The following is a 27,723-nucleotide window of genomic DNA, read 5'->3' on the forward strand; positions in this document are numbered from 1 at the left end:
GCGCGACGCGCCGCCGGACGGCGCCACCGGCGCCGTTCGCGAGAGTCCGCCCGATGAAGATTTGTTAGTTTGTTGGCCGCCCGCCGTCGGCGTCTGCTGGTCTCGCGCGATGATTAGATTAATTAGGTCGTACGGTTAGGATTTCGTCTAGTTTGTAGGGATCGACTGAGTTATCGCTTGATTATTATGGCTTCCTTGGTCGCGGATTACGGGACCTCCTCCGGCTCGGACGGCGAGACGGACGACGACGTTTCGGACAATGCGTAAGTTTGGGCCGTTGCGTAAAACCGTCCCCGCCCCTCCGGATTGCTTCCGTCAACCTCCTGGGTTTGTTTTCTCTCCCCTTTTTTTTATTTTCGCACCGATCCCGCGCCAGTTTGATCTTCCTCCTCGCGAGATGCACGACCGCGCTTGCGAACATCTCTGCAAGCTCCAACGGAGCTTGCGGGAATCCGTCGATTTGCAAGACGCAAGACATCGTGTTTGACACTAAGGGGAAGACAATCGCATTTTTCAATACTTATTAATAACATTAAATTGGAAAAAAGGATACATTTTTTTTGCCAAGCACTCGTTTAAGTTCAACAACCGGTTTATACGTACAGAATGCGGCTTGTTCTTTGTAATCTGATATTGCCTCACCGTTAGCTTCAAGGGTGCGGAGCAGGTGGAGTCGGAGGGAGAGGAGGACGAGGAGGCAGAGGATAATGAGGAGGAGAACAGCAGGAGTAACGGTGGACACGTGAGAATAACTGAAACGACAGCTTCCAAAGACAAGCTTCCATTGCCGACGCCAGATTTCAACAGCGCGCCCACGTTAATGAGGACCTCGGTATTCCTGAATCCGTTCGTCGAAGCGGAACGGGCGAAGAGCGCGATCCTGGAGAAGCACGTGAAGATGACGCCCACGCTGGACGACACGAAGATGATAAACGGCCGCAAGATCTGCTGGAACTATCGGAAGGGTCGTTGCCGCTTCGGCCACAACTGTACTTTCGCCCACGACTCGGATCTGCATCGCAGCGCGGCCGAATTAGAGGCCTTACGGGCTCCGCAGGAGACGCTGGTCTGTCAAACTCGGTATAATGGGCAGCAACAGCAACAGCAGCAGCAGCAGCAGCAGATACTGCCGCCCACGAACGACGACGAGAATGAGGTGGATCAGGAGAACAATCAGACAGCGAACAGAAAGCGTAAGAAGAGGCCCGGCCTGTGCCAATTGTTGCTTCCGAGTAAGAAAGTCTACAAGCAGTTCAAAGCGCAACAACAACAGCAGCAGCAGCAGCAAACCAAAACTAGATGAATACTATTCCTTCGTTTGGGGGTAGTAGTAGGAGATGAAATTGTTCTTCTAGCCGAATCGTTATGTATCTTTTGCGAATCGGAAAGTACGCGCAATGAGCAATTTCCCTGCGCAAATTGTAAAAAAAAAAAAACATTTTTTTAAAAAGGATAATTTAGATGAGATTTTAGAAGATAGAAATTTTGAGAGAGCAAAAATTGCAGGAGAAACGAAAAAGATCATTGTGAACGGTTTTAAGTTCGCTCTCGAGTTTTACGTTTTCGAGAATCGAATTTGAAACGGCTCCCATCAGCAAAGTGGGAGCCATTAGCGTGTAGCGATGAGACTAATCGAGATCTCGTCTAAGATTTAGATTAATATTTAATTAAAACGCGATTTCGCGAACAAAATCAATGTAGGTATACAAAGGAAAAAGAAAAAATAATTCCGATTTATGCTTCCAACGCGAACAAAACATATGTAGGATAGGAGCTTTATTTGAGAAACTTTTTATCTCATATAAATTCGCGAAAGATTCCCGTTGCGCGCACAAAACGGACGCGTGTGCTTCTTAAGATTCGTCTTTCGTAACGCAACGAACTCGTAAATACATGTCTTCTTGTTATCTTGTTTTTCCATATTTATCGTTACTAGCCAATTATTTACTAGACATTTAACAGTACTGTTCGTTCGTGAGAATACCAAAATGACGTTTTATAATCCAGACACAGAATATATATTGTAATAACACGTGATGATATTCGACGAATTTGGTGTTACAATACCCCTTTCCACATACGAAGAAACATTCTGTATACCTGACAACAATACTTCCATGCGTTTTTTGTGAATTTAGGATTGATCGAAGCGCATATGCTTGATTACATCCCTCTTTTATAAGACAAATGTTTATTTTACATTTCCTTACACGGCGATCGACGAAACAAATTCGAAATCGAATGTAATTGCAATATTGGTAGATATTGCGAATGACGGCAAAGTCATTTACTAATACATTAATCTTTCTAACGAAGAAGAGTAATTATGATAATAGATCGAAATAAAATAGAAGGACAAACTAAATGTTTACCTAACTTTATCCACTTTAAGTGGTTAAACAATGTTTTACTAATGTGTTAATTACCTGTTGGAGAAGAAGAAAATAATTGCGATAATAGATCAAAATAGGAGAAACAGTGAGAAACCTCAAGTTTATCGTAACTATCGTGACTTAAAAGAGGCTCCTCGGTTTCCGAGGATTTCTAAAAGGTTGCCAATAAATGATTCAGCTGTGCTGAAACAACGTCTTGCTTAATTTATACTCTCTTCTACACCCAGTATATCAAAATATATATAGCAAGTGTATAAAGATCTTTAAAGAATTGCCATATAGTTAAAAAAAAGCAAATATTTTAAATTTATTTTAATTAGTTAATTACGAGAAATTGATAGAAACTAATAAAGATGCGCTTTTTTCTTTCAGACCTATTCAAAAAAATGTATCTTTAATCACAAACCCTCTGAAATGGAATTTTACTCAAAAATATTGATTGTTAAATGAGAAAGAAGTAATTAGAGGCTAAGAGAATATGGCAATACATTTTTTGAAACGTTCTGAATAGGTTTAGCATATGGTGGAGATATAAGACATGATAGGCACGTGACATTGTTTTATTAGACGCTTATATAGATATAACGTTTTGTTTTTCAGATCCATTATCTACGTAAACTGAGTGCGCATTGATAACTCACTGTTGCATCATCGAATGAAAATATAGACTTTCGTGTTTTTATATATATATATTTATATATATAATATATGTATATATATATACATATATATTTCTTTCTCTTTATTTCCGCGAATGAATGTTTCACAGGCACTTCGTCTCTAAACAGTGGCAAAAATTTGTGAATGATCAGTTTGGCGTGTAGAAAATGCGAAAGCGACACGTGAGGGTAAGCGTCATCGCAGAACTCACCATCAAGTTTTAGGGTCACGAGCAAAATATAAGATCTCGCAAATCACCTTTCTATCATTAATCCTCTTAATCGTACTTATCTCTCGTAATCTTTTTTTTTTTTTCAGCAAATCTCTCGTCTCTGACAGTGAGATCTCTCGCGATTACATCGACAACACATATTACAATTAATCACAGAAATGGGTAGATTCGACAAAAATAATTGCGCCACATTATATACAATTAACTTAATTACTTCTATAGGCAAGCACCTATTAAGTACTGATATATTCGATCGTTAAGATTTCGCCGTGATTGCAACAACAGGCTATTTTACGCCATTGCCATATTTTTCGAGTGAGTTATCAGATTATAATTTCTCGAGATCTAAAAAATTAGAAATTCCTACATCCTAAAGAAATATGTACAAATCTCAGAAAACTTGAGAATACTCTATAAAAAAATGAGAAAACTTTGGCTTGCCCGACGATAAAAGGGAGAATAAATTCGCATTAATTGTTCGAAAATATTTCGAATATAGCCTTGTACTATCTTCAATCCTTAAAGTCAGGAACTTTTTACAATTCAATTGTCCTATAAAAATTGAAATCTGAAAAAGTTTAATTTTCAAAAGATAAAAAGAGATATAAATATATATATTAGAAATCTTTAAAAGCAATAGTTCGACTAATAACATCATTAAAAAGTTATACAGGTTTCAATTCTTTTCTCCAATTACATAAACTATTATTTCGCGATCAAGCAAATTTCCAAGCATTTTTCAAATTTACAATATCCGGTGTTAATTAAAAAATAAAAAACAATCACATGATTGTATATCTGCGTAAAATTCGTGCTTCAAGGATTTTACGAAATATTTTAATATCAAATTTTTTTCTGATATACATAGAAATGTATACAAGTGCTAGAGATCTGATAGCTCACTTTAAAACCTGTAACTTCGATATTGCATTACTGTATCACCTATGTATCGCAAAATACTACAATATCGTTGGAACATAAATTTTTAACGTCTTTTGTGATCTTTTTTTTGACATTAAGTACATTACAGAGATATTTAACACATTTGAATTCCTTAAAGATTCCCAAAAGATTTTGCGATAGTCTCAAAAGAATTTTTCAACCGTTTCTTACGGTGTGTGGCCCGATAACGTTGCTGTCTTAAAATGCGTCGATAATTCTCTTTCTTCTTGAGAAAATCGCGTTTCCAAACGTCGATTTCTCGCAATACGATACGCGCATTTCTCTATCACAATCGTTCTTTCGAGCTTTCGATAGTTGTTAGACAATACTTGAGGCGTATAAAGAGTAAAACTGGACTAAAGTAAAGTGAAGTACAAACACTTGATGCATCAATGCACATCGCTCATTTAGTGAAGCTGTATTGAAAACATGCTAGGACCTCGTTTCATCAATGTCGCGTAACTTTAGCTCTTGTTCAATTCATCTCTAACTTATCTCTTTGGCTCATTCTTCTCTTCTTTCATGCGGAAATTTAAAAAGGAGTGATAATAAGTTACGGTGAATCTGGTAAAACTTAATTTTTACCAGAAATCGATATTAAATATCACACAAGCATTTGACGAAAGTGACAATTTTATATATATATATGTATATATAATCGACATTTCCCTCCAAATATTTCTTCATTTAAAATTTTAGGAATTTTTTAAAATTGTAAGAAAATGTTGAGAGAATGACAAATGTATTATTCAAAAATTTTTTAGATATCTTGAGACTTTCTGAAATTTCGTCGTAAATTTTCGAAAGATTTACACTGGATCTCTTGATTCTGATCCAAGTTTAATCGACGTTGACGAAACTGACCGTAAGACCTTTCATGAAAGTTCCTTAAGTACGACACGCAAGTTTGATTAAAAAATAGATATTATCTGTGAAATTTTATATAGAAGACTATCGCACTAGTAGTTCATTCAATATTAATTCAGATAATTCGCGCCGACACTGATAACGTTAAGTCCCTGTGCTACAGCTCGGAATATTCGCGAATCGCTTATTATTAAAAGACTTTACTGTTACTCAGTTTTCCGCATTAGAATCTATTAATCAAATCCGTTCTTTTGCGGTTTATCGACCTTTAACTCTCGCAAACTCTCCTCCGGCCTCATGGTCGAATTGCGCACTTCCAGCTTTTGGCCGTCGCCGTTCATGTTACATCGCTCGGCGAACGTCGCTTTACCGTTCGTCAGACCGTTTTGGATGCTCTTCTTGACGATCGCTTGCTGACGGTTTGTAATCGAACCCAATGCGCTGCTGGTTTTGAAATCGAGTCCGTTACTTTGCACTTCGGTCGTTAGACTCTTCGAGATCGGGGCACTTTGACTCTCTGCCAATTGCATGATGCCTGCAAAATGGAATGTCGAGCGTTAGATCGTTTGCGTTCTAATATAGCAGTTTCTATCATTAGTCACCTCAGATAATCTATTATTTAGCACGCTATTCTTCAGCACGGTTGAAATACGTGAAGCTCGAATGGCCGAAAAAGTTTGAATCATCGAGCTACGTTTCTCTACGCTTATACGTAAAACTACGGTTATATAAGTACAACTTTTCTAGTCCGAGCCTAACAGATAGAAGAGAAAGAAATATGTAAGATGAATGCGCTTGTGTAACAAAAACATAGATATCCTTACAGTTACAGAATTTAAATATACTAATACAGTACCGTGGCAATATTTATTGGTGCTATTCCATTCTTCGCGTAAGCTGAGATTGAACATGCTATAATCCGGATTGCCGGTGACCTCCTTCTCAATCGTCAGGAATTGAGGCAGAATGTTTTTCAGCTCGTCACCCGTCAACGCCGTGTAGGTCTCGAGCAACATCAAGCCTCGACATCTGTAAAGTGCGCACGAAGTTACATTTAGATTAACACAATGTCCTTCCCTCTCTTACGATGAATAAATACATACGTGAGAGTGAAGTAAAGGATTTTTCACTTTATGTTATAGACTTGGTAACTTGTCATGATTTTATCTTATTGACTACTGCGTTTTTGCGATTCTAGATTTGCGATTGCATGATATGGTTTGGGCACTAATGTCAGCGAATTAAAAAATGTTGTGTGCGTGGTTCGAATTCACTTGATAAGGACCAGAATGTGGTCGAAACGTTGTGAAGAATAAAATTGTTTTTGGCCAGTTCGGTCGAGAAAAACGACTTTTATTTTGAAGTAAAGGATCTTAGTGGAAGCAAAAGAGTTTTAATATTAATTTTTTTATTAAATAATCTGAATCTTGAAGTTAATTATAATCGAACTATTTATACGAAATTATTTCTCAAGATATATTTTGCATGCAAACATTATCGCCAAGCATAGAAAAACCAATCGTATAAGATGTCTTAGATTCATTTTTCACTAATTGTAAGTTTACTTTTTATTTATTTTTTTATAAATATAGAAATCGACTTTTCGATTATCGATATCGAAGATAGATAGAGTTTCAACATTTTAGTTCATTTAACCGTGGAAATACTGGGGTGTTACCTGGGATGCGCCGGTTCTCTGTATATGTCTAACTGGAAATACTGATTGTTGATGAGAAAGCAACGGCGACGCTTGAAGATAGTGAAGTGCGAATCGTCGCGCTGGGCCAACATGTTCAGGTAGTCTCGGTGCGTCAGTTGGGTCTTCACCTCGATCACTTGGCCGCACATCTTCGGTCGGCGAATCGTGTGGATATATGACCAGTGACCTTAAAGAATAGAAAATTCAAATTGTATCGTCGCTCGGATCCGTCGTTCGGACGTAGGAAAATAAAATATGACGATGACCGATGCACCGTTAACTTACACTTCAAATAAATTATCGAATTTTTTGATAATAATAAACACAAGTTAATTTTCCCCGTCAAGTGATAATATTGCTTTAAATGATTAATTGGGTCGCAAATGAGGAGAGCTTTTCGTTGTTTGCACGGTGATTCACCTTTCTGGCCGCGCTTGCGTAGACGGGCCTGCATCTTGGGATTGTTGCTTTGGAGGTAATTATGCACGACGTCGAAGTCCTGGAAAGGCGGGAACTCGCTGTCCGCCGGCAGCGGCGCCTTCACGAGGAACTTGACCTTGCGACTGCTGGCGCGCAACCGGTCGCCGGTGTCGATGCCCAGTTTCTGGCACACGCACTCGATCATCCGGCAGATCTTAGACTCGAAATCCTGCGAGTTGTCGATAACGTCGAAGTATGGGTGGCCCACCCAGGAAGCCGCGGCCTTATAATCCAGCTCCCGAGCAAGTTCGACACCCTCGGAGCGACACGCGTGTTCCTCCGTCGAGTAGAACTCCTCAGCGCCGTTCGCGGCCGAAACCATGTGGAGGATCTGGTTATATCTGGTCAACACGAGAGAGAAAACGGGAGTTTACTGGCAAATAAAATATTAAATTAAATACCATTGGACTACAAGACTAATAGCAGTAAATACTACTAAAAATGAAAGAGTATGAGAAGATTAATTTATTAGTTATTACATACAAAGAGGCTCATACGATTGATAAATCACTTAATGAAAAAGGTCTTAGAGCCAGTATACTGTTAACCTTTTCCATTAGGTGATCTACTAATTGTGATTAGTTTTCAAAAAATAGATTCTCCCGAAGACAAAGGTGAGTATCGACTTTACGAGCTTTCTTGTATCCTTCATTTGTCTCACCTGTTGTCTCTTAGTTCGACGTTGTTCCATCCGTTCGAGGCCATCATGAGCTCCCACTTATCTTTCGAAATAACTGTGAAAAATTACTCCCAATTAATCTTTACGTCACCGGAAAAAATCCTGAACTAATTCTATTGTTTTCAGAGTTTGTACTAACAGGCGGAGGCGTCCATAGCACCGCGATCACAGATGATCAGGCAATTCCTCGAACAGCTCTCACCCAGTTGAAAGAACGTGTTCTCGATTTGTATCATCGTGCGCAAAAGATTTTCCTGAAATTTGAATGCTGCAACACACGTGTGAAAGCAAATGCGGTATTATACAACGAATGTTCTCGCTCGCTCGTTTCGAGGTGTTGCTTGGGTAGGATCGATCTGCACGTGGACCTCGGCGATACTTGAAGCGCCTAGCCTGAATAATCGCGTCATTTATCACGATAAAGGGAGCCTGAAGCTCTAAGGAAGAAAACCCTAAATGCGGTTTAGCTCGATAAACTTTCTTAGGAGCGGTATTTTTAGAATTATAGCGAGTATACTAATCGAGTTATCTGAAAGACAATCTCGTATTAAAGCCCTTTTCAAGCGAGATCCTAGCGAGACGGGCGGACGATCCTCGTTCGTTCCAGTGACACGAAAAGAAAAACAAAATTCGCGAATTTTTTTATCAATTTCTTTAATATTTAAGATCCATGATTTTGTATACATTATTTTGCCAATAATTTTGAAAGAGGTAGAAAAAGATGTATCTGTGATGTTTTTATTCCACAGTTGATTGACGAGAGGAGATTCGATTTATTTCTGGACGAGGAAATACCCGAGGATTCGTCTCTCGTCGGCGAGAGAATTCTAGAGTGCCTTGCATTTCAAGGCCGAGACACAATGAAGCGTATAAAGATAAAAATGTAAGAAATAAGGAATAAAATACATAATATCGCGTTGACACGCAGGACGAGACTACGAGAAGCGATCGATAAGCGGAAAGATGCGGCTAAGGGATAAAATAAGCTCCTACGCCTACTGGATAGCACGAAAAAGTGTACCCAATTGACTAGTATAAAGAAGACTTGTTAATCGGCAAATTGAAAGAAGGTATTCATTTCACAAAGTTACAAAATTCCGATCACCAGATTGAGAAGTTCTTTAATTTTACTTTAGTCGGTGATTATTTCGCGAACTTGGAAATCTGTTTTGCCTTCCGTTTCATTTAGATCAATATCTATTTCGTAACATCAGTTAAGTATTCTCTATCCTACAATTCTTCGAAGAGAATTAAATCGTTTATTTCTTTAGAAAGAATCAAGAATGATATATTATTATATTATATTATATAAATATTTTTATAAATTTTTATATAAATATATAAAAATATAAAATAAATTCCTATGCAATTTACTAGACGCTGAAGATAAAAGCGACACGGTGGAAAATTAGAATAATAAAAGGTAGAAATAAAAAAAAAATCTGAAATGTTTTCGGACTAATCGCTGATTTCCTTGTGCGTCTTACACCGGTATTTTCATCGTGTCTCAGACCCAAACTCTAGCGCGATAACTCGGACTCACCCACGCCGGAATCGACCTCCAGGATCTCCGGCCATCTCGCCTCGCCATTGCGGGAAGCCTCGCTCCTACGATCTAGACACGAGGATTTCGCGTGCGAAGGACACGGATTCTCCGCTAGAATCAACCTTGATCTTGGCCTCACGTTGGGATTCGGAGACTCGGGTTGAAAACAATATCACGCTTTTGCGCCCGATGATCGAATCACGAAGGAAAAAAGACGAGTCGAGAGGAACTGGATGAAAGGAGCTCTTACTGAACGAAGATACGAATTTACGAAGTTTGGGATTCTTCGATTATTCCCTATTCCTTTCCTTATAGTTCAATCTTTTTCTTTCTTTTTTTTTCAATCTTTTTCTTTTTTTTTTTAAAAATTAAACGAAACTGCTTCTTCTTGGACGAACCTAACGGGCTAATGTCAAGGATCTAATATCGTCGACGATGAGAAGTAATCGGATTACCGCGCTCAAGTTTCACAAACGTCAGTTTTTCTTTTCCAACTGACGAATGTGCCTTCGCGGAAAAATAGCCGAGTGACAAATGGATATAGAAATAAAGGCGGTAATAATCCGTGACGTTTTTAGCTTTTAGTCCTTGGTTCGTCGCAAACATCAAAACGAAATTTCTTTCCAATTAATTACGTCCCATGGCAAATCAAGTTGACAAATTTGAGCTCCTAAAATTTCTCAAAAACGCCAAATCATCGCAATGAAATTTTAAGTACGAAATGCAAGCGAATGAGAATAAAGTAAAATCTTACGAATGTCTTATTTTTTATATTTCCGTAATGCTCGAGAAATCGCAAGATTTTTGCAAGATGTTTTGCAAACATTTTGCAAATATTGTCACATGCTTCGACTGAAAGAATCGCGCCACTTTAATGTGATAAATTATCTCGCGTTCAATTATATGAGACGTTTACTTGGCAGGAGCGTTATAGCTCGTACAAAAATTGTATAAGAGATTCGGAACACGGTATATATCTGCGACGGATGATAAAACGTATGCGCAAAAAACGTAAGCGGGGGAAGCCTGACATTCGCGTTCGTTCGTTCAAGGGCGAGCTGATTAAAGTCGCAGTAGTCGCACGATCGCCTTACGTAAGGGCGAACGAGCGTTTCGATGACCACCGACGTAGCAAAATTATTATCTTATCTCGAGCACTACAGCAAAACTTTTCAGTTCAACCTCGACATATGCGCTGCCAGGTGGGACGTTTTAAGAATTAAAAGAAAGACAGACACACGTCCCTGAAAACGTACCGACAGCTCGGTCGAGCGCGCACAATACGTTCCGCGCGAAGTACGAAGAGTTATATTTGCGGGGAGAAATAATATGGTGCAAGAGATTTTAAAAATAGACCCGGGGTTGGACCAATTGACGCGGCCGCGAGGCGTAAATAAAACCGACAGGACGAGATAATTGAAATTTCGCCTAACGATCGGACAAAGTCCCCCGCGCGATACACGATATAGAACGGAAGGCCAAGTTTAGCATATATAGGCCAAGAAATTTTAATCGTTATGCAATCGGGCTGTGTTGTAAGGCCCGGTGTCCACGATGCTAGAACTGTGTCCAAGTTTCGGTTTAAGCCAATGAAACTGCTACTTTTCTGTAAGAGCTGCAAGTTGATTGGCTTAAACCGAAACTTGGACACAGTTCTAACATCGTGGACACCGGGGTTAACGAAAGTAAGCTCCACATCGCGCACATCTCGTCAAACGACCGTTCGGCAGCCGTTCCGGGCGCAACGAGACGCAGACAGCATGTCCGAAATCGGGACATAAGACGTCTTGAAGACATCTTTAAGACGTCTTACGATATGATAGCTAAAAGACGTCTTACGTCCCGATTTCGGACATGGCTGGGAGAGACATGCCCGAACTTAAACTTCACCGGTGAGATCCGCGGCGAAGCTTTCAAGGATCCGACGTTTCATACGCGACAACAGGTCGGACTGGTTTCCTTTATCCTTTTTTTTTAGCCGTCATCGAGATCGAAGTCTTTTTTTATTTCCTCTCTCTCTTTTGCTGTCTCTCCCCGCGCTCTGGTGCAAAGCTTGGGATTTTTCCGTCCGCGTTTGTTCTCATACTCACGTCGCGATTGCGCCGGTTGACGCAATCCGTCGTGTTACCGGGGCAATGCATCCGAGCCGCGACTTCCAAGGTCGGCGAGAAATAATGTCTCGCACCCGCCTTCCCTGGCGGGTTTGTTTCAGAAAATCAGAAAAGAGGAAAAAAAAAGAAACAACACAGGTTCCCGACAGTTAATCCGCGGTGTAATTTCCATCACGGCCGGACAAACGAATCCCAGAGCTGAGTCGAGACAGACAGTTCGACGCTTCTCTAATTAATTACGTCAATTACTGCAGCTGCGGCCTGATTCGCGTCGCGCGGGGTTGGGGGGGATCGTTCCTGTGCTAATTTCCCTGCGTGTCTACATTATTGGAAAATTTTCACGTTTTAGGATATACGCTGTCAAGAATCGAAAGAGCACGTGAGTGTAAAAAGAGAAACGTGGGGGTGAAAGGGAGCGTATGAAAAAAAAATGATATAATCAGCAAACTTACCCTCCTCCGCGTTCAGGTCTGTAAACTTGATGCCGCCACTGAAATGGAAAGAAAGCAGACGGCAGATATGAGACAATTGCGTGAGGCACGCGCTACAATACGAGCGTTTAAATTAATTGAGTTTAATCGAACGAATATTTATACAACGCAATTGCGACGCTGGAACGGTCTTAAATATCTCGCAGCTGCAACCGCAGCGGCAATTGAAGGAAGCTTATCGTTACACGCGGACCATCTTAATAAATAAATAAATCGCCTTCAAACGTCTCACTGTCGAATGCTACAATACTATACCGTTTCTCCCGGGAATGAAATCAATGGAATCAATGTACAAACTTATAATAAATTTTCCAGCCACACCCGATGGAGCGATCTTGAAGTTTTTGCGCGGCTTTTGCGACGCAAATGCAAATTGTTCATTGCTCATTTAATATTTACTCCGCGGAGTCTGTTTCGCAAATTATTTTTTTTTCCTTCGCGACACAATCTTGACTCGAACGAGAGGCGAGAGGGGGCGAACGGCTTTATTTCATTCTTCAAGAACTTCTTTTAACCCTGCAATGCGTAAAGCACACGCATACACCCGAGGGTTTGCGAGACTTTCCTGTTATCCTCGTATTTCCTGTTAATTTCGACAAATTTTCCAAATTGATTAATCTCTCGATCTATTTTTGTTCTTCAGACGCTTCACATCGTCAGGGCATTCCAGGGTTAATTCGAAAGAAAACCGTACTTGTCCAAGGGTGACTCTCGTTCCAACTTCTCTCTTTTTTTTTCTCTCTCGCTTTTTATTTATTTTTCTTTTTTTTTTCTTTTGTAAACTTGTGATCGTATAATTGCATACCTGAGCAGCACGGTCGCTGTCTCGGGGACACGGAACACCTGAAAAAGAAGACAACCACCGCTCTATCGAATCCAAAACGAAGGGTAAGAGCCCCCCGAAACTAGATCGCGTCTCTTTTCGAAAAAAATCTCTGCTCGGCTACAAGCCTCAAATCGCGACAAGATTGTAACATTTAATTGGAACAATTTAAAGATCATTGCTGATCATTGCATAATAATTTTTTTTCCTTTTTTTTTCTTTAAGAAAAACTCGAATCGATTGAAATACGTTCCGCAAAGCTCGAACGAGCTGTGATATCTTAGAATCAACCTCTATACGCAGTTGCGACTCACTGTGCGACTACTGCGACTTACTGCAAGGTAGAATCTCGCTCCAGAGAGAGAGAGAGAGACGAGCTACGGAAAAAGCTAGATTATGCCATAAATGCATTATCCTTGACTCGAATTATCGTATAGCACGCGACAATCGAACGACGTTCTGCAAGTAATACGTATGTACGGTAGACTCTATGCAGAATAAATAATCATCCCCTTCTCCCGGCTATATACCGTCAATAATAACGAAACTACCCTTACGTTAAGGTATACTGTACGGCGTCTGTCGAATCGAATCTAACGTGGCATCGAGCGAGCGTCGCTCGGAGAGAAAAGCAAAAGGTCAGTCAGGGGGGAGAAAACTCTCGCAATGAAGATATCTCTTTTCTTTTTCTTTTTCTTTCTCTCGCGGAAAGCTTCTTGTTCTTAAGGCTCAAAGGGTTCTACCTACCTTCCAGCCCATGTTCTCGAAGAAGGTGCACAGCCTGGCCTGCCCGGTTGTCTTGCCGCCGCATGGTCCTGCAATCATGCGAGAACACGTGGTTTAGACACCGGCCGCTCCGAGATTCCTCGATCGAAAAAATTTCACGCGAGATCCACACGTGCGAATCGTTTCTGCGCGCGTGAAACCTTTTATTTCGCGATACCTATTGGTTGCTTTCCATTTACATCAAAACTCAGATAATTCTCACTTGTGACGTCATAACTCAGTTAAATGCAAACGTTCTTTTTGCATGCTGGCAAGCGAGATTCAACTGAGTTTTTATCCACAATCGAGACCGCGTGCTTTAACGAATCAAATAAACTCAGATTAAAAGTGAGGCTATGGACCTATATTATTATGCGATAGCTTTGTCACCAAAACAAGCAGGTAAATACGAAATGACATTTACCTGAGTATAAAATACTACACATATCTGAGTGACTCAGATCACTTGAGTGTAAATGGAAAGCAACTATTATACGTCTTCTCCTGGCTTGTTTTTCGTTACATAAAATAAATGACGAGCATATGAGAAGGCAGACAGTCAATAAAAGTCAAATTGATCGCAATTGGTGCGCGTCGGCCCCGGCTATTAACTATTAACTCGTCGCGACGTTATAAATCGTGCTCGTTATGCATATCGGGATGGCAGCAAATTTTGAGCCTGTCGCGCGCGACCTGATCCTAAAATAAAGTATGCAATCGCGCCGCGACTCAGCATCTAAAAGAATTCCGGTCTTTTTTCCGGGCTTCTCCCCACTAAAGTATCTAATCTAATCTAATCCATCAACGTCCACCCTTGCTTATCCCAAAGCAATACAGAACAGAACTCCTTGAGCCTCTACGCTCCTCCCATAAAAAATACAATGAAATTCGTTCCTTCGAGCGATGAAAAACAATATAACGTTATTTTTTAGACTATTTTTGAGAAGAACACATCCTCTCCTGTAAGATTTTCTTTGCTGTAATTTTCCTGTCTTTCACGAAGCTCGGGAGATCTCGTTCGAATCGTATTGATGCCTAAATAAAGTTCAGCATCTTCAGGAAAAGAATATCTTATTTTCCTTTGTTTTTTTTGGACGCATTGCTGCGTGAACCCTCGCGATCGCGTGAAAATTAAATTTCCGGGCGAAATAAAGAGAAGCACGTTGCTCTCACAATTTTCAAGGTTTCTCCGTATATTCATAAGCAACTCAGATTCTTCTGCGTTCCTTCGTCGAAGTTAAATTTTGCAACCGTTCTTCTGCGTCTCGCAATTCTCGCATACGTCGTGTATATAGCATCAGGTTGTCGGAGATAATTTTCGCTGTCCGCCAAAAGATAACGGGTTGTCAACGATAAACCGACAAGGCTATCTATCGTGTCGTTCACACTATCTGCTGAACTAATTCGAGTAATTTCCGGTTGTTATCTATCTGAAATGACGAAAACAAACGTAAGAAAATATCGCTTATCGGGGCCGAGGGGGAAAAAATAGCCGTGACTCATGCGACGCGGGCGGGCGTCTGTCTGAGAAATGTCTGATTGTGAGAAGCGTGCACCCGGTACTTTGTATTGTTTTACATTCAACATCGGCTATCGAGCCGATAAATTCGTATGGACGAGCGACGCCGGCAATTCAAGCGGGCAACTCGGCGAGGGGCAACAAAGGAATAATGCAACTAACGCAAGTAAAAAAAAATAAATAAAACAAGTAGGGAGTAGGGGATGAAATTTCGTCCGCACGGTCGGGATAGGTGAAAATTCATGCGAACCGGAGGAGACCCGTTCTCCTCCACGAGACACCCTTCTCCCGGGTCACCCGGTACAGCTGTGGCCGCGTGTCCCTTGGTGTCCCTGCGTGGCGCGTGGAATCGATCGGCATCCGCGCGTGGCCACGATAACGAACATTGCAAAACGTCGCGAGGGAGACGAGAGACAGTGCGACGCTGCGTCATAGCCGCGCACGAACGAGATGAACCCCGCCGAGTTCGATGTCCCATTTGCAAATTTCGATGTAACGAACGGAATTTGCGATATACTACCTGCGTCCCTATCGCCGTATCCCTTTTCTACGCTAGCCCTCGAAAAACTCTCGACAGTTTCAAGAAGAATTCCGATAAACGTGAAGAAACAGGGATTTCTAAAAATATGGAGTACTTGCTTCGTGTTGTTATTGTTGGAAATTCTTTCTATCCTAATCCGGAGATCCTTTCTTTCAAGAATTTCCGAGGGATATCTCGTTCTGTCGAAAGGTACAGGACCCTAATCAACCTTGAAACAAATTTATGACCCATTTCCGTAACGAGAAGAGTAAAGTATAGGCACTCTGTACTTTGGAATCTCCGTTCCTTCGCACCTCGTCGTTAGAACCTTTTCCTGAAACGTGTCCAGAATTCTCTGGAAAGACGCCAGAACTTCATTGCATTGAAAATTATTATTGAATCATACTTCAATTTATACATTGAAAACGGGGATGCTGACTCCGTACGGAAACTCGCGCCGGCAATTATTAGCACGCGCTTCCCGTTTTCTTCTTTCTTTTCTCGACCGTGGGAGATCTCCCGACCCTGCTCGTTATACTTGATCCAGCGAGCGAGAGAAAACGCGAGCGGTCCCCGCGTCCCACGTGCTCCGCCGCCGTCACACGCCGGCCGGAAGAAAAACGTCTCTCTCGCTGCGAAAAAGTCTTCGCGCGTCCTATTCTCCCGTTGTCCGCGCGAGAGATTTAAAAAAGGAAGCAAAAAGGGAGGAGCGGAACACATGTGCGCATCGCGTTAAAAAACGGAGACTATACCTGAAGAACTTGGCGCGGCTGCAAAAATAACTCGAGGAGTTAAAAGCGAAGCACGTGCTTCGTCGGGAACTCGCGCATTTTCCAAGATTTCTCATTTTATTTTACTCCATTTTATCGCGATTGACGCAGGTTTTTCTTCCGATCCCCGGAATTTCTAGGCTTCACCCTCGGAAGGATGATTCTCTCAATCACGCAGTTTTCCCACGTGTTTATCTATGACGTAAGAAGCGCAGATGGTGAGAAGCGCGATTAGACGGAACGCTCGATTCCATTTTGAAATACGCGAATATATGTTGCAAAGTAAATGCAAAGTGATACAGCGGCGGCCGGAAGTTTTTGCAAAAGCCAACGGACCGATGCGAGACGGACGAGAAATAAGAAATCGGACACTCGGCTGTGAAAATGTGCGCGCGCGAGCGCATTTTAGGTTTCAAAATAGATCGAGGAGATAAATATGTAAAATAGCCCAAGGTAATACGCGGTGTCATTGTCGCGAGCTTTTCTCCGTAGCTCCTCGATATACTTTGTATCTCCCCGAATAAAAAACTCCAATTACTTGCTCGAATTATTTCGATATCTGGCGAACGGAGAGAGCGAACGAGCGAGCGACGGTCTGCGTCTTCGGGCATGCAAATTCCGAGGGGAAAAAAAAAAGAAATCAATGAGAGAGACTCCGCGTGCTCGCTCTCGCAGACGTGCTCGTCCTCGCTCGCGACGTCGCGAGGTAATTAGCGAGTTTTCAGCGGCGAGTCGGGCTCCCGGAACGGAGTTCGGGAGTCCGATCCACGCCATCGTCTACTCCAGCCTGTACCCTGTACCCCCCTGTGATTACGTACGTACCTCCGGTCAGCACCAACTTGTACACGCGTTTCTGATCCATCGTCGTCGGCTCCACTTCCGTTCCCGAATCCGGAATCGGAATATCTCTCTCGCCTTCTTCCTCGCCTTCTCACTCACGCTGCCCGACGGCGACGGCGACGACGGGGACGACGGCGACGAGTCTTCCTCGAGGGATGCCGGGGTGGTTGTTTCCTCCCTTCCGATGCGACGGGGGTGGCGGGTGTGCGACGCTCGAAGGCGGCGGTGGTCGGTACTACATAAATACCTGGTGGCGCATCTCGGGTCGGCGCGTGCTCGACCGCGTGCTCGGACGACGCATGAGGGAGGAGGGGGGGGGGGAAAGGAGGGAGGAGGAAAAAAAACGACGACGACGACGACGACGAGGAACGACGAACGATTGAAGGTGGGCCTCGAAGCGCGCGCGAGTTACTCAATCGAATGTATTCGCGGGGTGTCTACCCTTACCGCAGCCGGGGTGTCAGTCTCTTTTCTCGGAGCAAAGGGAGGAGGGGCGAAGGAGGGGAAAAAGGAACACGATACCGCACGGACTCACGACTCGACACCAACAAACGCGCGCGTCCGTCCCGTTCCGTGGCTCGGAAGCATCTGAAGTATTCTGAAGTTGTCCCCGAAGCAGCGAGAGAGCTGCGCAGCTGGTCGTCGCGGCGAGTGTGTCGGCACTGTCGGGCACGAAGTCACGCGCGGCGGAAGCGACGGGCACCACCGGAACCGGGACCCGACGACGGACTCCCGCGCCAAATTCAAATTCGGAGCAGCGGAAACTCGGAGCCACTCGGCTTCCCGTTTGTCGCTTTACGTTTGTGCAATTGGGCTCAGCGCAGAGATTTATTTCCTAGGGACGTTGATTCGACATTTTTAAAATACTCAAAAATGCCTTTATCGATATGTAATTACTCTATATGTGAGATCTATGTAGATAAATTCCCCGGTGGGAAAATGTCTCGGAATTTTTTGTCATTATTAAAGAATTTTATGAAAATTTTAAAACTTTCTCAGAATCATTCATATTTTTCTCGCCGACACATCTTTATAAAAATCTAAATAAATATGAGAAAATTCATCCAACTTATTAGAAATTTTCATATATATATATATATATTACAGATACTGAAATATTTCGAAAATCCTCGTCCAATTATTTCTGAGAAGTCAACATCTTTTTCAGAATTTTTTACGAATCTGAAAAATAATTTGATGAAAAATTCTTTGAAAATTTCTGAGAAAATATAAGAAATTTTTTCACCAGGATTGGAAAATACATCGCAATTGGCCAAAAATGTACAAAAATTAATATCTCGTTCGGCTTGGCGTCCCAGATTGCCCAGATAGAACATAATGCTCATGATGACATTACTTAAAAATCCCATTTAACGTCACCTTGACCTCATTATGGCCAGTATTCATGTCAGATCTTATATATAAGATCGTCATCTTAACTCCATAGCTAATGGAATGAATCGTACAGTATCTAAAGATAAACTTAAGACGATCTTAAATAAGATAATGAATCACCAATCTATGGCCGGTATTCATAATCAGATCTTATTTCAAGACCGTCTTAAGTAATATCTTAAGATGCTAATACGGCTCTGCGATTGGTTAATGACATCTGAAGATTGATACTTAAGATGGTCTTAAATATAAAAATCGACTATGAATACCGGCCTAATGACTCTTTAAGTTTTTGGGATTGTACTTACCCAGATTGTTTTCCACGTTTATAATTCCATATACGTTTACGAGAGACCAGAAACATCTTTGCGATTCAACGATTTCCTCCCGCGAGATCATCGCGAAAAGATCCGCTCATATAACGGCCGACGTCCTTATATATTTCACTCGGCGTCCCCACGCCGCGGCCGTTCAAACTTTGGAAAATACCTCGATGGAGAAAAAAGCAACAAGCGTCTCTTTATCGCCTCCGTTCGCGCGACCGCAATAAAAACAATGTCCTTGGTACAGATAACACGCTCCGCTGAGTTTTCCCTATTTTATCCTCCTCCCGAGAGCGCGAAATAGATCTGAGACATACGTAAAACACTTTTTTTTACACGTTTTCCCTCTTCTTTTACTTCGATTTACTAAAAAACCACACGATAAATTTTAAAATATTAAAATATTACGTTTGAATTAATATCTCGCAATAATATATATACATGTATTCCGCAAACATATTTTCTTTTATTTTACTCTCTTCTTAAATGACAATAACAGAATATAACGTGATAATATAACACAATCGATGAGAATCAATTAAGTTACCTCGATTTTCTGAAAGAGATTTTTATTTTGATTAAACCTTAATAATTAAAACCGATACAGATGTTAAAGAGTCTCGATTATCTTTTTCTCGTCTCTAAACTAAATTAATCGTTGTCGCTTATACAATTACGTGACTGCAAAAGTAGATCGAGAGAGAGAAAGAGAGAGAATCGGAGGGGGATCGTATATACAGAACTCTTACCATCTTTTTAGTTAGTTTTGGCTAAAATAATTAATAATTTTCTCTGGTCTCTGTATTCTTTTGTTTGACTTGCAATTAGTCGTTATAACGTGTATTGAAAATAAAAAATACACTTTGAAAAATCTTAGTCATTTATTGTCAGAGAAATTATTAATCGTATAAATGGAGCGAACGTAAGCAATCTAAATTTTGCAATTTTTAAATTTTTTTCTTTGGTGCTCACGTGGCGATAGATGAACATGGAATACACACGTGTGCTCGATATTTCAGATTTACAAAAAAACATTTTTCAATAAAAAAAAAAGTAAACGCGTGTTGCACACATTCGCTGAAATTTAACACTAGGTTACTAATGAAAAACATAAGAACGTTGATTTCCTCCATCCAAGTCCAAAATAATCAATTCGACGAAAAATCGATATTTCAAGAATCGATAAAAAAATCGATTTTTTTTTAAATAAAAGAAAATTGATTCTCGATGAATCGATTAAGAGTCAGGCATCACTATATAGTCATAGTCTAGTATATAGGAAGAGGAATAAAGGATTCACATTGCGTCCGATGTTCAACGTACGACGATCCGACATCCAATAACAGAATTTATTATTAGAGACAAAAATTTCCTATTGGATGTCGGATCGTCGTACGTCGAACATCGGACGCAGTGTGAATCCTCCAGAAGCTGTGTCACTTGCTGGAAAGCTCCCATAATATAAATATGGACCCATACAGAAGTGTGCGCTCACCAACCGCATGTTCCAACATTTCTTCTCTTTCGTGATTTTTTCATTTTATACGGACAAAGTCAAACCTGCAGTGTAAGTAGTATAAAAATTGATAGAAATTAGTTTTTCTGATTAATTTTTTGATTCAGTTTCGAGTTAAATTTCCGGTAATTCTCTTTATTCACCGTATTTTTTTGTTCGACTTATTATTGTTAGATCGCTATTACGTATTATAAAAACATGATATAAAAGATACATAAACTAACATTAAAAAATACAAAAAATTTTAGTCAGAAATTAAGCATATGTGAGCATCTAAATTTTACAATTTCTTGTTTCTTCTTTGGTGCTCGTGCACATGTGTCACCACGTGGTAGAAGAACATAGAACATAGAACACACACGTGCTCGCGTATATCTCAGCTCACAAAAAACATTTTCTCTATTGAAAAATAATTAAGAAACTGTCTTTTTTTAAATATTAAATATTTAATGCAGATGGATACATATATATGTCTTGTTAAAATTAAATTTTTTTTAAAAAAGAACACAAAGCACCGTGCTTGTAATGCTTCATATTAGATATTAGAAAGAAATATTTCACTATTTTGAAAAATTTTAAGAAATTGTTTTTATAATTTTAATTATTTAATAATGAAATATCCCAGACAACACGCACATCAGAACATATGACGTCTTAAAGACGTCGTTAAGGTTTAGTTGCGTCACGTACACATGCAAAACCAAAATGTCAATACTATCAATGTGAATGGAAGCAAGATAAACTTAGATTATATAATAATACGCTATAATTATAAATATATGATATTATTTTGTAGCACTTTAGCGTATGCTACAAAAGCAAAGATTATTCTGTATATTTTTTATCTTTTCTCAGAGAGAATTAAAATATGGCATCGTATAGTCAACCTTTATATTGCGATAAGAGTTGTAGTCAATATCCCTATATCGGCAGGGTATCCGTAGGAAAAGAGGACAGTGTTGACTTCATTTATCAATTTGTGAAGAAAAGATTTGTTGCCAAGAACCACAGGAATAATAGCATATTTCATACTGCTCCTGACGTGATTGGGCCACCCAAATTTCAAAGCTATGGAGAACTATTTTATTTACCATTTTTTCAAGGAGGTATGATGGTATGTGTATTTCCTAATATTATATGTCATTGTCCCGTGAAAAGTAATCGCAAATTATACTTACAAGAGTCTGTAGTATTTGACATTATATTTATTTGATACTTCTTGACTTTTTAATTCAGAGTACTTTTGATGAACATATTTCAACATCTCCATGGGAAAACAGAAGTCCTGAAAGTAACCTTGATTTTGCAGATCGCTGTGGCGAGATAGAAAATAATTACATTGGTATGTAATATTTGATTTGATAAATGAGACATTCTTAAAGAAGATATGTTTCTTTTTAGGAAAGTATAATTATATATATTTTATTTTACAGATATTGAGTTTCATGAAGCTGTATATCCGATCAGAGTCTCTATTTACGAAATACTTAATCCTGGAAGAGTAATTCAAATTTGGGCTCAAGATTCTAATAATCAGTGGTTTCAGTTGTGGAATGGGTCGCCTCAGATTGTGTCCCCAACATCAAGATTATTTTCCCCGCCCTTATCGCACCCGTGTAAATTTAAAACCAAAATGCTCAAACTAGTATTTAAGAACAACCCACAAACTTTCCCTATAACTTACACAAAGCTAGATGCTGTGATGCTTATCGGTACATCAGATTTGATTCTTCCTAGAAATACTAACGAGAGTTTAACTAATCTGTTCAAAGAAATTAACTGCATGGACTCCCTTCCGTTCCATGAAGATGATAATTTAACAGCAGATTTAAAAAATGTACACTCGGATATAGTTTATCTGCAAGAACATTTTCCTGAATATTGCGTTATTTTTAAAAGGTATTATTGTCGTCGACATTAGGTAATATTCAAAAAACCTTTTATTTTATTAATAATGTAAATAAACTTGGGCCGATGTTATTTGCAGCGATGCAGGGACTTCTCGTGAGGTAATCCCTGATCATGTGCAATCTCTTGGACAGAAATACTCGCGTTGTCTTTTACCAAAAGGTCATTCGAATAACGCACAGAAACGCATGAAACTCTCTTTGGGTGAATCCAAGAAGCTATTACGTTGCAGTATACTTGCGCTTTCTGTATAGTATTTCAAAAAGTCTATTTTTCATAGCAATATTTATTGCAATGTCATCTCGTGTATTAAAGTTTTATTTTTTATCTTTACAGGATGAAATACTACTAAAAATATTGAAAAACTTAGATTTGACGACGTTATGGAGCATGAAATATGTAGATGAACGCTTTAATAATTTAATACAGGACTATGAACTCTATACATGTTTGAACGTGCGAAATGTATCTCGTACAGATATGCACGATATATTTTGTTTCTTTACTCCTAGATGTAAATATTTGCAACAGTTAGATCTTACAGGAAGTAAGTTTGATGTTAAGGATTTCATAAACTTTCTTGATAATTGCGGCAGGCATTTAACGCACTTAAGATTAACTGATTGCTATGTCGACAATTGTGCCCTACTTAAAATTTCAGAGATATGTAAAAATTTGAAAGGTATGTATATATGTATACATATAATATGTAAGATTGTCAAAGGTACTGGTAAATTGCATATGACCATTACATTGTTTTCTTAGAATTGGACCTAGAAAGTTGTAGTTGCCTAGACGACGAAGGATTTTCATATCTCGAGAAGCTAAATAGTTTGGAACATTTAAATCTTTATGACACATGTATAACATCTGAACGTCTTTACAAAATACTGCAAAAAAATCAATGGATGCGTGATTTATGCGTGTTCGCATCTTCATTGCGTACAACAAACCTAGACCTAGAGGCAAATGCAATAAAATTGAGAAATTTATGTCCTAACTTGGAAGTAATAGATTTATATAGGACAATTGATCGTACGCCGACAATTATTAACGTTCTCGCTGACTGTAAGAATTTACGAAAAGTGTATCTTCCCAAGTAAGTGTGTACTACATTTTCTTTTACAATACATGTTACCGTATTCTTTATCGAAATTTTTGTATTTGCTTCTCTTACATTTCGAGCATCTTGAGAAAGTTACATTAATTTTTTTGTGATTAAAGTACTATAATAATTATATGATTTTTGTTACAGACTCGGATGCTCAATCGCTGATGATAGTTTGTATAAATTACTTTCTTCCTGTCAACGCTTGGAAGCAGTTTGTTTGTGCCGTATTGTCCTCACTGATCGCAATTTGGAATTACTAACGCGGTGCAGAAACTTGAGATGGTTATATCTGTTTCAGGTGGAACTTGATACACCCGATAAATATTCCGTTATTTTCGAACGATGTCCTAAACTGCAAGAGTTACGTTTTATATACTGTAAAATTAGCGATTGTTTGGTTAACGAATGGAAAGAAAGATATCCGTGTGTATCCGTCTATACATTCGACATAGACTGATGATTTGAGTTGTTTTTGTTTATTATTTTGAAATACTAGTGTATAAAATCAATTAACCTTTTAAAAATTATCTGGTAAAATTAGATTGTAGGGGAAAGAGGGTTAAGATGACGAATAATTTTTTAAAATTCTAATTTATTTAGAATTTTTAAATTTTTAGTTTATATAAAAGACTTTAGTAAATCTAAAAAAAAAATAGATAATTAATTTTTTGAAATCTCTTGACGACGCTTTCTTTACCAGAGGATTAGGGAATATTTTCTTCATAATGTGGAAATTCGTGAAATAAAATCACTCAAATCGGAAGATTCGATTGTTCTGTATTTCTCTTTTCCATTTTTGTATTTACAATATCTATATATATATATATCTCTCTCTCTATTAGTGAATATTTAATGTACAGCTAATACGTCTTAGCAAACAGCACCGAAAATCTACTGCGTAATTACGATGCATGATATACTGCTCAGAATAATTAGAGGGTCGTTCATCCGTCAAGCTTAATTCTATATTCGAGCAATCAAACTCTGAAGTCGCTTACGGGGACTTAATATCTTAATAAACAATATGACATTCAAAATAATGACATTTGTTTAAAAAAAAGTAAAATGATTCAAAAAAAGAAAAAAGCGATGCAAAAAATAAAAAAGTACATGATGCCTATTTAAAGGCGGGTCCACATCTGAGCACGCTCGGATCCGAGCCAAGCCGAACACGAATGAACGTATTGGTGTGGACGATGATCCAAGCCAAGCCGAACAGGCCCAGACCGTTCGCCGAACGCGCTCAAACCGATCCGCGAGTCGTGGATCAGATCCGAGCATTTGCCATTCGTATGAATGTGTGTGAACGGGCCAGAGCGAATGTTCGAAGGTAAGCCGTGTTCGGAGGAAGAAAGAGAATTCATCTTATCTTCGTACAGTAGGTCACAGAAACTGATAAATGCATCTTCCAAATCTTCGTCCGCTATTTTCACTACCTGCCGAACGTCTGGATCACTTCCGAATACTTCCAAATAGACGCTTGAGCAAGCATCGTGCGAATTTGTTCGGCTCTCGTTCGGCTTGGCTCGGGTCAAGCGTGCTCATGTGTGGATCCACCTTAAAAAGGAGAAAACAATCGAATTAAATGTGTGAAACTAATATCCATAAAAAAAAGGGAAGTAGAGACGGACAAGCGAATTAATGTCCATTTCTACCTTTAACTACATTTTTACCTTTAATCTCGATTTAACTTATTTTTTTATCTTCTTCTAATTTTTAAAACTGAAAAAGGATAAAAAGTAAGTTAAATCGAGATTAAAATTAATCTACATTGATAGAAATAGAAATAAATCAATCAGATGCATACATATATATGTGTATATAGCACAAATAATCGGATTTTTATGCTGGATTTTGCTTAAAGTATGTCTTTTTTTGTTACGTAAAATATAACGCGTTAAGGAAAAGAATAATGAAGATTGTTTATGCCGCAGCTATAAGACCCCCCAAGTTTTTTATTCGAACGAGCAGCTTCGCGAGCATCGCTTTAATTAATAGGCACCGCGGACAAATATTACATTTAACAATATCTTTAAGACAAAACACATTTAGTAACACCATATCCTCAATATTATTTGCGCTCGTCGTTATTTAAACATTTAGAAATATATCTCATCGTCGCGCAGTGTGAGTCGATGATCTCTACTAATTCTAACATCCTTAAAGAAATGAATATATATATATATATTATATATATGTAGGCTCCGTTCCGATATTCACTGTCAGTACTAAAAATCTATAGTTTACGTCACATACACTATAGATTTTCAGCACTGGCAGTGAATAACGGAACACAGCCATATATATATACACACACACACACACACAGACACACACCATACACACGTCATGTACAGCGTTAGAGAGAGAGAAAAGGCAGAATGAATATACTGTACACAACATTAAGTATACTAATAATGAACTATATCCTTAGATACTCTTTACATATTATAATTTTTTTAATCACTCTCATATTTGTACATTCTTTTTTAATCATTTTTAATCAGTTGCCGTTAATATCAGGAAAATAGCGTAACTGGCAATTTAAATGTTAAATGTCGGATTAAAAAGCAAATTTGAGAAAGAGAAAAATCTATTATTTCGCAAACAGCTCGCTTATTAGTCACAAATGTAATGAATAGTAATAAATAACGATTGTGAAATTACTCTTACCATTACCAATAATGGTTTACTACGAAATAGACGAAATTGTAAAAAAATTAGCATTAAAAGTTGCGAATCGAAACATTGAATGATCGAAGCGTGGCCAAACGCTTTCAAGTGCGTGCAGCGCAAGAAACATCTGATTCGAGAATTCGGTAGTGTCGAGGAAAAGACTTATCGTTCACATCAGTCGTAGGAATCAAGTCTTCGTACGAATTTTAATGGTATCCCCATGTGAAGCAGCTTGTCCGGTGAACTATCCTTCAAGTTCGGGTAATAATAATTCAACGCTTGCCAGCAGATCTCAGACAATTTGGGAATTGTTAGCCAAGCGGAGTGAACCGCATTTGTTCTCTGTACCTGTAACGATAAAGTTGTCGCGATTACAAATTGATGAAAGTACATTGAATGAAACACATTTGTGGAACATATCACGCCCCATTTATAGTGACAGTACGATAATAACCTTGTTGTTCATTTTGACTATACCACCGAATATATACATGCGACCCTCTGGAGTCAGCGCAGCCGAGTGAAAGTACACTGGGCAGGGTAGGATGCACTCTCTCAGGCGCGTCCACTGCAGCGTGCCGAGGTCAAGCCGCCAAACGTCGGAGAACACCCAGTCGCCGTTGTAACCGCCCGATATAACGACCGAGGTAACGCCGCTCTTCTCGTCCGTGTACTGAACGGAACCGTGACAACGTCGTGGTGCCGGCACCATGGTCTCTTCAGTATCACCGTGCGTGCTCAAAATCCTCCAACTGTTGGTCTTCAAATCGAACGCCGGTATTTCCTGAAAGAATTTATTATAAATGTATTTATTATATATATATATATATATACGTATATATATATATGTACTCAATACATTTTAATATAGCATATTAATATAATAACAATAATGTATATATTACATAAGAGTAGTTTGTACTTTTTAATAGAATCTTTATGGGTTTACTCACCGAAAAGCCATAAGATTCTGTCGAGGTGCCACCACCCAAAACATAAATCATCTTGCCGTCAAAAGCAAGCTCATGCCTGTACCTTCCGTGTGGCTCCGACTCGTCCTTGCCCGAGCAAATGTACACCACTTCCCAGACGCCTCTTCTTAAATCGAATCGGTGAATGTCGCAGGTATATTCATACCCAGTAGTACCACCGACCGTGTAGAGATAGGAACCGTGACATACTAATGCCTGCCCATAGAAATAAATAACAATAAATATATATATCTAAGCAACGGAAAGAAATAATAAATCGTCGATCTAGCGCTCACATATATCGACATTATAATCTTTAGTGTAACTGTATCCTAAAACAAAACAGTAAACCAGTCTTACAAGATGATTTTTATCATAAAAACTATATAGTGACATTCACATTTAGTTTTCGATTGATCCTTTTTTCCTATCGTTTTAATCTTGTCAAGATGGATAGCTTAATGTCAGAGCAATTATTTCTCATCA

General features: G+C 39.3%; 4 protein-coding genes across 6 annotated transcripts; 2 read left to right on the top strand and 2 right to left on the bottom strand.

Moving 5' to 3' along the window:
* Positions 1-43: 43 nt before the first annotated feature.
* Positions 44-2,586, top strand: LOC112465580. Its single transcript, XM_025033183.1, has 2 exons — positions 44-263; positions 649-2,586. The coding sequence occupies exons 1-2, from the start codon at positions 187-189 to the stop codon at positions 1,301-1,303; spliced, it is 732 nt and encodes a 243-aa protein (XP_024888951.1). The 5' UTR covers positions 44-186; the 3' UTR covers positions 1,304-2,586.
* A 1,096-nt stretch (positions 2,587-3,682) lies between these two features.
* Positions 3,683-17,938, bottom strand: LOC112465579 (TRPL translocation defect protein 14-like). 2 transcript variants are annotated; one of them, XM_025033181.1, is made up of 10 exons: positions 17,320-17,359; positions 13,671-13,738; positions 12,906-12,943; positions 12,062-12,099; positions 8,092-8,220; positions 7,935-8,007; positions 7,214-7,614; positions 6,773-6,980; positions 5,951-6,123; positions 3,683-5,629 (listed from the first exon to the last, which is right to left on the bottom strand). In XM_025033181.1, the coding sequence occupies exons 1-10, from the start codon at positions 17,357-17,359 to the stop codon at positions 5,328-5,330; spliced, it is 1,470 nt and encodes a 489-aa protein (XP_024888949.1). In that variant the 3' UTR covers positions 3,683-5,327. The 2 variants fall into 2 exon arrangements, with proteins under 2 accessions (XP_024888949.1, XP_024888950.1); XM_025033182.1 differs by lacking the exons at positions 12,062-12,099; positions 12,906-12,943 and having other exon boundaries at positions 17,320-17,938.
* Positions 17,939-20,434: 2,496 nt separating this feature from the next.
* On the top strand, positions 20,435-24,132 carry LOC112465577 (F-box/LRR-repeat protein 4-like). 2 transcript variants are annotated; one of them, XM_025033178.1, is made up of 8 exons: positions 20,435-20,622; positions 21,505-21,685; positions 21,808-21,913; positions 22,005-22,470; positions 22,559-22,727; positions 22,816-23,161; positions 23,245-23,578; positions 23,735-24,132. In XM_025033178.1, exons 1-8 carry the CDS (start codon positions 20,558-20,560, stop codon positions 24,045-24,047), a joined length of 1,980 nt encoding a protein of 659 aa, XP_024888946.1. In that variant the 5' UTR covers positions 20,435-20,557; the 3' UTR covers positions 24,048-24,132. The 2 variants fall into 2 exon arrangements, with proteins under 2 accessions (XP_024888946.1, XP_024888945.1); XM_025033177.1 differs by having other exon boundaries at positions 20,534-20,622; positions 21,427-21,685.
* Positions 24,133-24,347: 215 nt separating this feature from the next.
* LOC112465584 (kelch domain-containing protein 10-like) lies at positions 24,348-27,471 on the bottom strand. Its single transcript, XM_025033187.1, has 4 exons — positions 27,220-27,471; positions 26,721-27,050; positions 26,468-26,614; positions 24,348-25,147 (listed from the first exon to the last, which is right to left on the bottom strand). Exons 1-4 carry the CDS (start codon positions 27,268-27,270, stop codon positions 25,043-25,045), a joined length of 633 nt encoding a protein of 210 aa, XP_024888955.1. The 5' UTR covers positions 27,271-27,471; the 3' UTR covers positions 24,348-25,042.
* Between the last annotated feature and the right edge of the window lie 252 nt (positions 27,472-27,723).

The sequence above is a fragment of the Temnothorax curvispinosus genome, unplaced genomic scaffold, assembly GCF_003070985.1.
Source record: "Temnothorax curvispinosus isolate PA1 unplaced genomic scaffold, ASM307098v1 QBEX01015349.1, whole genome shotgun sequence".
Classification (NCBI taxonomy): Eukaryota; Metazoa; Arthropoda; class Insecta; order Hymenoptera; family Formicidae; genus Temnothorax; species Temnothorax curvispinosus.